This window comes from Syngnathus floridae, chromosome 3, assembly GCF_059516105.1.
Source record: "Syngnathus floridae isolate MCC-2025c chromosome 3, RoL_Sflo_1.0, whole genome shotgun sequence".
Classification (NCBI taxonomy): Eukaryota; Metazoa; Chordata; class Actinopteri; order Syngnathiformes; family Syngnathidae; genus Syngnathus; species Syngnathus floridae.
Window position 1 is genome coordinate 2,999,198 of NC_142415.1, and position 13,303 is coordinate 3,012,500.

The following is a 13,303-nucleotide window of genomic DNA, read 5'->3' on the forward strand; positions in this document are numbered from 1 at the left end:
CAGAAGAGCAGGCATCTTACACTTGAGGACTTCGGCTGTCATCCCATCGGTGCCTGGAGCTTTTCCGCTGGTCAGGCTGTTAATTGCTTTGTTTAGCTCGTCAGTCGTTGGTTCCATGTCGAGCTCTTTCATAACAGGTAGACATGTAGATGCCCTACATGCTTGAGGGCTGCATCAGAGACACTGTTGTCCCTGGCATAGAGCTCTGAGTAGTGTTCCACCCAGCGGTCCAGCTGTCAGCAGCTGATTGAATGTTGCTGCAGAGCTGCAGCCAATAGTCGTTGGCACAACGTCTCGAGGCTTGTTGAAGTTTCCCCCTAGGAGATCGGAGGGCCTGTAGAGTTTTGGTGTTTGGAGTATGCTTGTAATTTGTGAGGGCGATGCGTTTTTCTTCGAGGATTGGTGCCAATATTGTTAAATTGTCATCGAACCAGTCATTTGGTTTTCTCTGCTTTTTGCCAAAGACTGACAGGGCCGTGCTGTGTATGGCATCCCTCAAGCTATCCCAGGACTGCTGCGCACAGATAGACAGGGGTGGGTCGGGAAGGGAATCCTCTAAGGCACAGAGGAAGGCTGTAGCTTTGGTTGGGCCAGTTGTTTTGCTGCTGTCAATGCGGGGGGCTCCCTTTGGTTTGGATCTGTGTAGATTTTTTGCCTGTAGCTTGACTCAACAGAGCACAAGGGAGTGGTCTGTGTCGCAAACTGCACTGTGGAGACTGCGTGTATAAGGATGCCTCTGACATCAGACGTGCATGTTATGATCAGGTCTAACTGGTGCCAGTGACCTGAGCGTGGATGTCTCTAAGAGACTTTGTGGATGCGTTTGGTCTGGAAGTATGTGTTGGTGATGCAGAGGTGGTGATATGTGCAGAACTCCAGAAGTCGCTGCCCATTTTTGTTCAGTTTACCGATGCCATGATGTCCCAAGCAGGATGGCCAGGAGTCACGATCGGCTCTGACTCTTGCATTAAAGTCACCAACTAGGTAGAGCTGTTCACGGCTGGGGATGTTTTTTAGAGTCGCTTCGAGTTCTTCATAAAACCTGTCTTTTATTTCTTGGGGGGAGCTAAGTGTTGGAGCGTACACACTCACTCGGTGGACAGGTCCCATGGATGTATTGAGGCAGAGAGCCACCTGTGGTACCATTGCTTCCAGGAGTGTGTTCCTGACAGCGAACCCTACTCCGTATTCCCTGGTTTCCTCAGGGGGCTTCCCCCGCCAGAAAAAGGTATAGTCCTTTTCCTTAAGTGAGCCAGATCCATGGAGTCGTGTTTCCTGGAGGGTCGAGATGTAAATTCTGCGCTTTGGGAGTTCGTTGTTTATAACTGCAGTTTTACAGACATTACTAATCTCTTGTAGGTTGTCACTGAGCCCGCTTGTCATAGTCCTGACATTCCAGCGTAATGCTGGAATCTTCGGTAATTTCTTTGTGTTGCTTGGTGCGTGAATTTACAGCCCACTTGTTAGAATCCCTGAGCATTACATTGTATTACATAAATTGTTAATCAACTAACACGCACGCACGCACACACACAAACACACTCACATACATGTTTACAATTTGAACTGGACAGTTTTCATCCATCCATCCATCCATCCATCCATCCATCCATCCATCCATCCATCCATCCATCCATCCATCCATCCATGTAAATATGTATATGTATACATATATATATATATGAGATGTTTATATAATCAGAATAGATAGAATATTAAGCATATTCATATATTATAGCATATTAGTTTGTATAAAGTTGATATAAATAACTAACAAGAGACCACCTTGCAGTTGGATCACAGATGCAGTAGTAGGCAACATGTTGACACCATGTGTTCCAAATAGAAAAAGCAAAAAAATGTTGAAACCATGTGTTACAAATAGAAAAAACTGCAAAAATAAAAATAGACCACAGGCCTCATTATGAAAACATGCTGCAAAACTGTTAACACATTGTTCTCCAGAGGCAACTGTGCTAGTTTCTTGAGTTTGTTTTAAAAAAATTGACTTTGTGTAGTGTTTTCTGCTTGCTTCACCATTCTGTTCATGTTCTGCAAATGAAGATGTCTCATGCTTCATTTATGTTGGCAGTTTTCAGGGCCACCTTACATAAGACAAAAATTAATTTAATAGTATGGCTTCTTGAATACAAGCCAAAACATGGTCAGCGAGCCAGAGCGACCATGACCTAAAATGTTCGGTCCAAATGGTTTGTTTCTGGCATTCCTGAACGATTATATCTGCAACAATGTGTCAAATGGGAAGCCAAAGTGACCTTGTCCAACCAAAAAGTTCATTCATGGTTTCAAGTGGAGTCAACATCACTACCTATTAATAGCAACATTTACTTGTTCTGTTCATCTGTTCATCTGTTCATTTATCCAGCTTTGGTTGCTGGGTTCGAATAAATTCTTTAAAACAAAACAAAGTATGAAACTTGGTCATTTGAATATACTGTATATGTGAAGGTGTACTTTATAAGTCTATAAGTCCGCAGCCAAGCTAAGCACTTTTCTCTATTGATGCAAAAACACAGGTATTTCCTTTTCTGGTTAAGTGAGTGATGGTTCCTGATGCTGTCAGAATATGCTGGATGGCAGGTGGGGGTATCCAACAAACTATTTCCTGCCCAGCACCTGTTCTTGTTGTTGTTGTTTTTTACAGCCAAAAACAAGGGTCACGGGTGTGCTGGAGTCTATCCCAGCAGTCTTTGGGCAGTAGGTGGGTACACCCTGAAATGGTCGCCAGCACCAACCCTGCTATTTCATTTTCAATTCGTTACGTTTGAATTGTGAATTGAAGTTCTACTGTGTACTATATATGGCTGTGTATTTTTTTGTCTTTCTTTAGTGACCACCCCAAGGGGACATAACCCTCCAGAGACTTAATGGAGAGATGCCACGCTTACGGTTTAGAACCCAAGAAGCCTTTTGAAGAGATAAACATGAGTCCCGTTGCGTCATTGAAACCTTTGCAAATTCCACTATACAGGAGTTTTACTTTTTGAATTGCACTACCGTATTTTCCGCACCATAAGGCACACTTAAAAGCCTTTAATTTTCTCAAAAATCGAAGGTATGCGTTTTAATAAAGTGTGCCTTTTGTGTGGACCGAATTCGAAAATCTGTAAACGTGTAAATAAACACCAAATAATCATTTGTCCTTGATTATATGACTTTTGAGATCGTCTGGAGCCAAAATCGTGATTGTGATTAAAATTTGATTAGATGAGCAGCCTCAGACGACAGGGTAAAAGAATCTTAAAGTATCATTATTGCAGAAAACTGTGATTGACCCATTTACTGACAAGTTAGAGTTGCAGAGCGGACTTAAAACAACATTGTTTTTTTATATCACTTGATGGTGTGTGTATGAGTAACTTACTTAACATTGGTATTGGTACAGATGATGTATTCAATCTCATCAGAGTAGGGGTTCTGGAAGGTGAAGCTGCTGGTTCGGATCAACATCCACTCTCTGTTTTTCATGCGGAAACGGTACATCACAGATAGTACCTGACCCTTTAGCTTCACTACCTGCAGAGAAACAATATTTAATAGTTTTAATTCCTGATAGTTGGGTCCCATTATACACCGTTGCACAAAAGGTTGTGGACCATTCCAAATAAATAGAAATATCAGCTTGTGTTTCTCCTGAGTACAAACATTCCTTCAAATTTGGTTGAAAACCGTTTTAGGCTAAAGCTATTACCGTATTTTCTGGACTATAAGTCGCTCCGGAGTATAAGTCGCACCAGCCATAAAATGCCCCCAAAAGTGAAAAAAAAAATATATATATAAGTCGCTCCGGAGTATAAGTCGCATTTTGGGGGGCAATTTATTCGACAAAATCCCACACCAAAAACAGTCATGAACGAGCAACAACAGGCTAAACGATAGCAACAACAGGCTAAACGATAGGTATGCTAACGTGACAAACACAAACAAAGAGCTGAGAACGGGCCTGACGTAACATATAGAGTGATTTAGGACAACTATTACATAAATAACATGTTTATAAAACCATCGGTGTCACTCCAATTCATTAAATCCCTCGATCGTTCGATAGGTAAACGATAGGTATGCTAACGTGACAAACACAAACGAAGAGCTGAGAATGGGCCTGACGTAACATATAGAGTTATTAAAGAAAACAATGACATGAATAATACGTTTATAAAATCATCGGTGTCACTCCAATTCATTAAATCCATCGGTGTCACTCCAATTCATTAAATCCATTGCTCGTTCTTTGTCAACAATGGGTTGCACTTCGAAATATTCCACAGGCTCATATAACGATAGATAAACTATATTTCAAATAACTATAATATAAGCAATAATATTATCAAACCATCCATGCACTTTAAATCCATGACATCCATCGATCAAATTCCTCATCCTTTGTCAACATCACAGCACGTGCGCCCTGATGTCAGCCTCGTCTTTATTCCACAGATCTAGTATATAACTACGTATATTGTAGCGTTAACAAAGTACAAGGATAGACGTGGGTTTGGTAAATGGCTCTTTATTAAACAAAACAAACTTCCAAGCGTGTGGCGGCGTGGACTTCCAGACATGAGAGCTCCATGGCATAGGACCGGGCGTGCATAATGGCCATGTTCGAGCCCCATGCATCGTTCGCGGACAGCCACTCGGCCGAGCGCCGGCCCCCGACTCAGTAGAGTAGGACTGGGCGTGCGTAAAAGCCATAATAGTTTTTCAAACCTTCTATGTCACTCCAAATCCTTAATTCCTTCAAACTCTTTGTCCTCCGTGTCACTTAGAAATGATCACCGCTAATGATGCCGGTAGTCCTTACATGGGTACGTTTGTCCTTTATGTAAACAACCGCCGCGCCGTGCCACTGACGTCACTTGAAATAGTAATCCATTGGTACATCACGGTTCTCCAAACTTTCTTTCTGCTGCTCGATTACTGTTTTCAGCTGCATATTTTACAACTTGAAGTTTGTAACCTGCAAAATATGAGTTTCTTTTTGGTGCCATTTTTCTTAAGCCCACCCAGTTGATGAGTCACGGCCAACGGTGAAATTTACAGCGCCCTCATCCAGTTTCGCCTGAAAATATAATTTTTTTCAGATGTAGTTTTTTGTTTTGTTTATTTGGTTGTTTTATCAAAGTCAAAGTTTGCTTTATTGTCATTTTTTTTTCATATACCAAGACACACAAAGAGATTGAAATTCCATTCCCACTATCCCTCGGTGAGATAGTACACATATGCATACAAGCAACACAAAAAAAAACCAAGAAGGCACAAACAATGAATAAATAAGAGTGTTGAACAAATGATAAATAAACAAATAATAATAAATAATAATAATAAATATAAGAGGAGCAAAAATGGAGCAAGTGTACATACAGCAGATAGTGGACTTGGATATGGTGCTTTAAAGTGTTAATTGCTTTATTTGAAGTTTTCTCTATTTTTTATGTTTTGAATATGTTCAAGATAAAGATATAAAAGCATGTGAAGTGATCAACTATACTAAAAATAACATGGGAAGTGGTGAACTATACTTGTAAGTAAGTGACGTCTTAATGATCAAGTAAAAATTTGTGAAAAAAACCATATATAAGTCGCTCCTATGTATAAGTCGCCCCCCCACCCAAACTATGAAAAAAACGCGACTTATAGTCCGGAAATTACGGTACATACAGGATTTAAGCAGTAAACGGACAACACGGTAAATGTTTTATTTTAAATAGCGCCTCAATAATTTAGGCATAATTTCATTAACACATAAGAGCCAAGTTGTGTCACTCAAGTGCCCCACCTGTGGCCTGCACTGTGTAGTGTGCTGTCCCTATGAGGAGTTGTCTTTCTCTTTTACTTGGACTCTAATTGCAAAAAAATGGGCTGTGGGCTAGAATTAGGCCGTCAAGCAAACTAATCATTTCGGTGGGAATTGAACACATTAACTATAATTATTGAGTCACGTTAACTATGTGAGCTAATTTTGTCCACTGGATGGAGCGCCGTCAACAATTTAAAATGGCTACTTAACACTAGAGGCATTGCAACAAGGTAGACAATAAGCCACTTGCAGATCTCGGGGTTGTGCGGTACATTATTGAAACGGTAATTTTTTGGCTACCAAATGGTATTCAAAACTGATAAAAAGCAACATAGAAAGCTGCATTTTAACTGCTGGAAAATTGTGTTTTTATCTATTTTAAACATCCATATCCTGTCATTTTGATACTTTGTAGATTGACTGGCCTCTGATGGGACATGACAGTAGTAAGGATTACCGTATTTGCCGGTGTACAGGTCGACTCGGTGTATAAGTCGACCCCCTAAAATTCGACGGAAATTTACGATTTTATGATATATCCTTTGTATAAGTCGAGCTCAATTGTTGCATTATATTAAACTTCAAAATTCAATATGCGAAATTTATTGACGAAATGTGTTCAAATTCCGGGAGGCCGTGCGCATACGGCCGGAAATAGCTCCAAGCCGAGCGGATCGGCACTTTATAAGCACCGCGGAGGAGATCGCGGCGCCTCATTGGACTTCCAGCGGCCGGCGAGCTCGCGCACCCGCCCGGCACATCCGGGAGGCCGTGCGCACGAGCCAAGTGGCCGAAAATAGCTCCCGCCGAGCGGATCGGCTGTTTATAAGCACCGCGGAGGTGGTCGCGGCGGCTCATTCGACTTCCAGCGGCCGGCGAGCTCGCGCACCCGCCCGGCACATCCGGGAGGCCGTGCGCACGAGCCAAGTGGCCGAAAATAGCCCCCGCCGAGCGGATCGGCTGTTTATAAGCACCGCGGAGGTGCTCGCGGCGCCTCATTCGACTTCCAGCGGCCGGCGAGCTCGCGCACCCGCCCGGCACATCCGGGAGGCCGTGCGCACGAGCCAAGTGGCCGAAAATAGCCCCCGCCGAGCGGATCGGCTGTTTATAAGCACCGCGGAGGTGCTCGCGGCGTCTCATTCGACTTCCAGCGGCCGGCGAGCTCGCGCACCCGCCCGGCACATCCGGGAGGCCGTGCGCACGAGCCAAGTGGCCGAAAATAGCCCCCGCCGAGCGGATCGGCTGTTTATAAGCACCGCGGAGGTGCTCGCGGCGCCTCATTCGACTTCCAGCGGGCCGCGCACTCGCGCACGCCGCCCGGTTCAAATTTTCTAAGTGCAACGCACAATGAGATGCATGAGAAACGGCCTTGGTTACCATCACATTTGAAGCGATGAATACGAAGTTAAATTTTATGACTTGGTGTATAAGTCGAGGTCGATTTTTTTCGGTCGATTTTGGATCGAAAAAGGTCGACCAATACACCGGCAAATACGGTAATTAAATTGTTAATGACAAATGGTTGGCTATATGCACCGTACCAGGACCGCGGAGCAACACTGGGATGTGAGGGAAAGACCTTAAGGTGTAAGCCCATTTCCTTAGTGAGGGATCAAGGGGCTGGATGGAGGTTTTGAGAAAGCATCTCTGAAGCATGGTCCTTGGACAGCAAGCACGTAACTAATGGCATGTGTTGCACAAGATAATTCACATAAAATGTTTTGGAGAAATATATGTTTGTATAAATTGCTAGTTTTGTAATGCTCTCCAACAGTACCAGCAAAACACAAGTAGCCTGAATAAACATACTTTTTGTATACTGTACGTGATATGAGTGAATTGATCTGAAGCTAGGCAATGCAACAGCAATTCAATCGCCAATTAAAATTGCTGCAGTAATTGATAGCATGGACAATTGCATGAACAGTTGCTGCTGGTGGGTTGGACAGTTTTGCCCATGGTGCACATGCGAGTAATTTTAAATAAATGTGTAATACTTGACAGTAAATATCATGTTGGAAGGAAAGTCTACCTTTTTTTCTTTTTAATGCAGAATATCTAGGTACTGGTAAACATCTCTAATTTTCATCCATCCATCCATTTTCTATACCGCTTGTCCTCACGGGGGTCGTGGGCGTGCTGGAGCCCATCCCAGCAGTCATCGGGCAGTAGGTGGGGGACACCCTGAACTGGTTGCCAGCCGATCGCAGGGCACACAGAGACAAACAACCATCTGCACTCGCACACCTGGGGCAATTTGGAGCGCTTAATCGGCCTACCAAGCATGTTTTTGGAATGTGGGAGGAAACCGGAGTGCTCGGAGAAAACCCATGCGGGCACGGGGAGAACATGCAAACGCCACACGGAGAGGGCTGGAGGTGGAATCGAACCCGGACCCTCTTGCTTTTTCAAACCTTTATGGCAAAAAATAAACGTCACTTTATTCTTGACCTCCTAACTTTGCCTGGGGAGGGGGGAAACTTATAATTTTCTAAACTTGCTAAAACTATCCCAGAGAAGACACACAAAAAGTCAGAGTAATAAAATATTGTTTGCTTCCACGTACTACTACTTGCAATGTGCTCACGTACTCTGCATTACTTTTTGGTCCAATTACGTTTTACCGACTGTGTGAGTGATCATTGAACGCACCTCGCGCACGTTAAACTTAAAGTCCCAATGATCATCGTCACACACACATCTGGGTGTGGTGAAATTTGTCCTCTGCATTCAACCCATCCCCATGTGATTTTGATCCATCCCCTGGGGGAGAGGGGAGCAGTGAGCAGCAGCGGTGCCGCGCTCGGGAATCATTTGGTGATCTAACCCCCCAATTCCAACCCTTAATGCTGAGTGCCAAGCAGGGAGGCAATGGGTCCCATTTTTATAGTCTTTGGTATGACCCGGCCGAGGTTTGAACCCACAACCTTCCAGCCTCAGGGCGGACACTCTACTACTAGGCCACTGAGCTGGTGAGTTAGAACTTAAAATAAGAAAAGAAAAGAAAAGAAAACGAACCTAGCTTCTAAAGATGGAAATTGACAAGCACAAAAGGGTTTTAATGTTTTTATTGAAAACAAGCTGGTACTGTCTGCCACACGGCAAAGGCTTCCGCCTTTCACTCAATGCATGCATACTCCTGCAGCATGGGATACCTTTTTTGGCACAATACCGGCTAAACTCGGTCATGAGCTCGATGATACGCATGCCTTTGCCATGCTCCTTTATGATTTCGAGTTTCAAATCGACAGTCTTAGGAGACATACTAATCTGTCCATCCATCCATCTTCTTCCGCTTGTCCGGGGTCGGGTCGCGGGGGCAGCAGTTTTAGGAGGGACTCCCAGACTTCCCACTCCCCAGCCACTTCATCCAGCTCATCCCGGCGGATCCCAAGGCGTTCCCAGGCTAGCTGAGAGACATAGTCATTCCAGCGCGTCCTGGGTCGTCCCCAGGGTCTCCTACCGGTGGGACATGCCCGGAACACCTCCCAAGGGAGGCGTCTAGGAGGCCTTATCTGGCTCCTCTCAACATGGAAGAGTAGCGACTCTACTCCGAGTCTCTCCTGGATGACCGAGCTTCTCACCCTATCTCTAATGGAGAGCCCGAACATCCTGCGGAGAAAACTCATTTCGGCCGCTTGTATCCAGGATCTTGTTCTTTTGGTCACGACCCATAGCTCGTGACCATAGGTGAGGGTAGGAGCATAAATCAACCGGTAAATTGAGAGCTTTGCCTTTTGGCTCAGCTCTCTCTTCACCACAACGGACCGGTACAGGGTCCGCATTACTGCCGATGCTGCACTGATCCACCTGTCGATCTCGCACTCCATCCTCCCCTCACTCATGAACAAGACTCCAAGATACTTGAACTCCTCCACTTGGGGCAGGATCTCATCCCCAATCCGGAGAGGGCATTCCACCCTTTTCCGATCGAGGACCATGGACTCGGATTTGGAGGTGCTGACCCTCATCCCGACCGCTTCACACTCGGCTGCGAACCATTCCAACGAGAGCTGGAAATCACGACCTGAAGAAGCCAACAGCACCACGTCGTCTGCAAAAAGCAGAGACGCCATGCTGAGGTCCCCAAACCGGACCCCCTCAACGCATCGGCTGCGCCTAGAAATTCTGTCTGTAAAAAGTATGAACAAAATCAGTGACAAAGGGCAGCCTTGGCGGAATCCAACCCTCACTGGGAACGAATCCGACTTACTGCCGGAAATGCGGACCTGACTCTGGCATCGGTGATACAGGGACCGAACCGCCCTTATCAGTTGGCTTGGCACCCCGTACTCCCGAAGCTCCCTCCACAGAACCTCCCGAGGGACACGGTCGAACGCCTTCTCCAAGTCAACAAAACACATGTGGACTGGTTGGGCGAACTCCCATGCACCCTTGAGGATCCTGCCGAGGGTGTAGAGCTGGTCCACTGTTCCACGGCCAGGACGAAAGCCACACTGCTCCTCCTGAATCCGAGGTTCGACCTCCCGACGGACCCTCTTCTCCAGCACCCCTGAATAGACCTTACTGGGGAGGCTGAGGAGTGTGATTCACCTGTAATTGGAACACACCCTCCGGTCCCCCTTCTTAAAGAGGGGAACCACCACCACAGTCTGCCAATCCAGAGGCACTGTCCCCGATGTCCACGCAATGTTGTAGAGGTGTGTCAGACATGACAGCCCCACAACATCCAGAGCCTTTAAGAACTCCGGGCCGACCTCATCCACCCCCGGGGCCTTGCCACCGAGGAGTTTTTTAACTACCTCAGTGACTTCGACCCCAGAGATTGGAGAATCCGCCTCAGAGTCTCCAGCCCCAGATTCCTCAATGGAAGGCGTGTAGATGGAATTGAGGAGGTCTTCGAAGTATTCTCCCCACCGACTCACGACGTCCCGAGTCGAGGTCAGCAGCACGCCATCCCCACTGTAAACAGTGTTGATGTTGCACTGCTTCCCCCTCCTGAGACGCCGGATGGTGGACCAGAATTTCCTCGAAGCCGTCCGGAAGTCATTCTCCATGGCCTCACCAAACTTTTCCCACGCCCGGGTTTTTGCCTCAGCAACCGCCGAAGCCGCGTTCCGTTTGCCCATTCGGTACCTGTCAGCTGCCTCTGGAGTCCCGCAGGCCAAAACGGCCCGATAGGACTCCTTCTTCAGCTTGACGGCATCCCTTACCGCCGGTGTCCACCTGTGGGTTTGGGGATTGCCGCCACGACAGGCACCAACGACCTTACGGCCGCAGCTTCGGTCGGCCGCCTCAACAATGGAGGCGCGGAACATGGTCCACTCAGACTCAATGTCCCCCGCCTCTCCCGGGACGTGGGAAAAGCTCTGCCGGAGGTGGGAGTTGAAGCTCTTCCTGACAGGAGATTCTGCCAGACGTTCCCAGCAGACCCTCAGAGCGTTTGGGTCTGCCAGGTCGGACCGGCATCTTCCCCCACCATCGGAGCCAACCCACCACCAGGTGGTGATCAGTTGACAGCTCCGCCCCTCTCTTCACCCAAGTGTCCAAAACATGCAGCCGCAAATCCGATAACATACTCAACTACACTATATTTGTTTTTACACTGCTAATGAGCAGAGACGAACAGGGAATGGCAGAGCAAAGTAGAGAAGGCGGGGGAAGGGGGGTAGCTGGTGCTTTAGTTCGGAAGTCAAAAATTGGTTCGGAGTTAAAAAAAAAAAAAAAAAACGCAAAAAAATGGCGAGGCTCCGGTTTGTATCTCGAAAAGTTTGTAAGTAGAGACATTCATAAGTAGAGGTACCACTGTATAGTCTTATTTTGTCATTTATTTCTAGTGTTTTTTTTTTGCCTTTTAAATGTCCGATTCATGCTGAACTATGTAGTTAACTGAAATGGAAGGTCTGTAGGTTGTAGATATGTGATGTGTTCATGAATCAAAATCGAGTTTGCTGAACAGTTTTATTTTGAAATATATCGGCTCCACCTTGTTCGCAGATGCCCGATTTCCTGTCTGAGCCATGTAATTTCAGCTTCATGAAAATACACATGCAGTATCCGAAAGAAATAGAAGGCTTGCCGAAGGCTTGTGAATGACGCAGCCAATGTGAATTAACTTGTCGACTGAATGCTTTCTATTCCTTGCGGCGTTCAGCAGAAGACCGCACCGCAGCCGTTCCGCACCCGGTGTGAATTAGGCCTCAGAATTTAGGTGTTCTTTCTTTTTGCAGACTTTTTAAGAGATGATGGACTGTCAGCGCAATACAATAAAACTGACAATGAATCACAGATTTCAGAAAAAAATCTGGGATTTTTGTAAATTTGTAAAGACACGAACCTCAAATGTGAACAAGATACAGATAAACCCCCATTTCAAATGTCCCCAGGTTCAAACAAATCAGGGTTCGGACCAAAAATTCTAAGCTTTTGAACCCCGAAACCAAACGAAACAACGAATTACCTGTTGAAAACTTTCTCTCAGGTGACTCTGGTCCTCAGGATGACAAAACTCTAGAATGTCTTTCCCCAACAGATCCTTTGAAATAGGAAATTAGTGAGTGTTATATTTGAAGTCCAATAACACAATTATGTTATGAATTCAGCATATCATGTGGGACAGACAACAAATCTTGCAACACCTCATCCATTCATCCATCCATCCATCCATCCATCCATCCATTTTTTCAATTGCTTATCCTCACGAGGGTCACGGGCATGCTGGAGCCTATACCAGCTAACTTCAATCATCCCAAAATATACTTTATTAACTAAATGCATGCTGTGCTTTCATTGGCTTGTGTGACGATCATCCCACTGAGCCCCTATACCACTATGGGTGAATGATTGCAGTTTCTTAAGGCAGAGAAAGTTGCCTTTATGTCCGCTCAAGGTTGCAAACGTTTGCCAAACGGATGCCACATGCTTGTACTTTTTTTGAGAAGAGATTGAGAAGAAAAAACACTAAAATGCTCTAAGTATTGCACACATCCACATGACTATTGGTTGTTCCAGAGGTTCTCACGGTTTTGGGTCCCACCTGATCAATTGCGCAACACCGATGAACAGCCTCCGCCCTGCCAAAATCGCCTATTGGTATGATATCCAGCAATAACTCCATTGCACCTTAGGCGTGCTTGGAAAAGCCAAGAAGCTCTTTAGACAAGGTAGTCACTGCAAATTTGGAGCTTTTTTAGATAGTTTTTGAATACCACCGATACAGGATATGAACTCATGGTCACGTATACCCATTTTATCATATGGGTTTTTATTCCCCATGTTCTACCTGCAGATTGTTTGCACTGCATTAGTGTCGTAATCGCCTTGGAGGAAATTCGTGTGATATGACTTTTCCACAACAACTTGGTGTCAATATCAAGTACATTGTCGAGAATTTTGCTTCAGTAGGAGGTTCAAGACGATCTCCGTTTATCCACAGGGCACCCGAATGGGCGTCCACTTGTTTTTGAACAGGACAGCTTCAGTCTTACTGTTGGCAAACTGTAGTTTGTTTTTCTGAGCCCA

At 45.5% G+C, this 13,303-nt stretch overlaps 1 protein-coding gene across 10 annotated transcripts in view; it reads right to left on the reverse strand.

The window, feature by feature from the left end:
- arnt2 (aryl hydrocarbon receptor nuclear translocator 2) overlaps positions 1-13,303 on the reverse strand; it is a 99,908-nt gene that overhangs the window by 19,061 nt on the left and 67,544 nt on the right. For 9 of the 10 annotated variants that reach the window (XM_088370734.1, XM_088370735.1, XM_088370732.1 and 6 more), the window contains 2 exons: positions 12,243-12,317; positions 3,386-3,537 (listed from right to left, as the gene is read on the reverse strand). In XM_088370734.1, coding sequence (XP_088226860.1) covers positions 3,386-3,537; positions 12,243-12,317 — 227 coding nt within the window. The remainder of the gene's footprint in view (positions 1-3,385; positions 3,538-12,242; positions 12,318-13,303) is intronic. The other variant, XM_088370736.1, reaches the window with a different exon arrangement.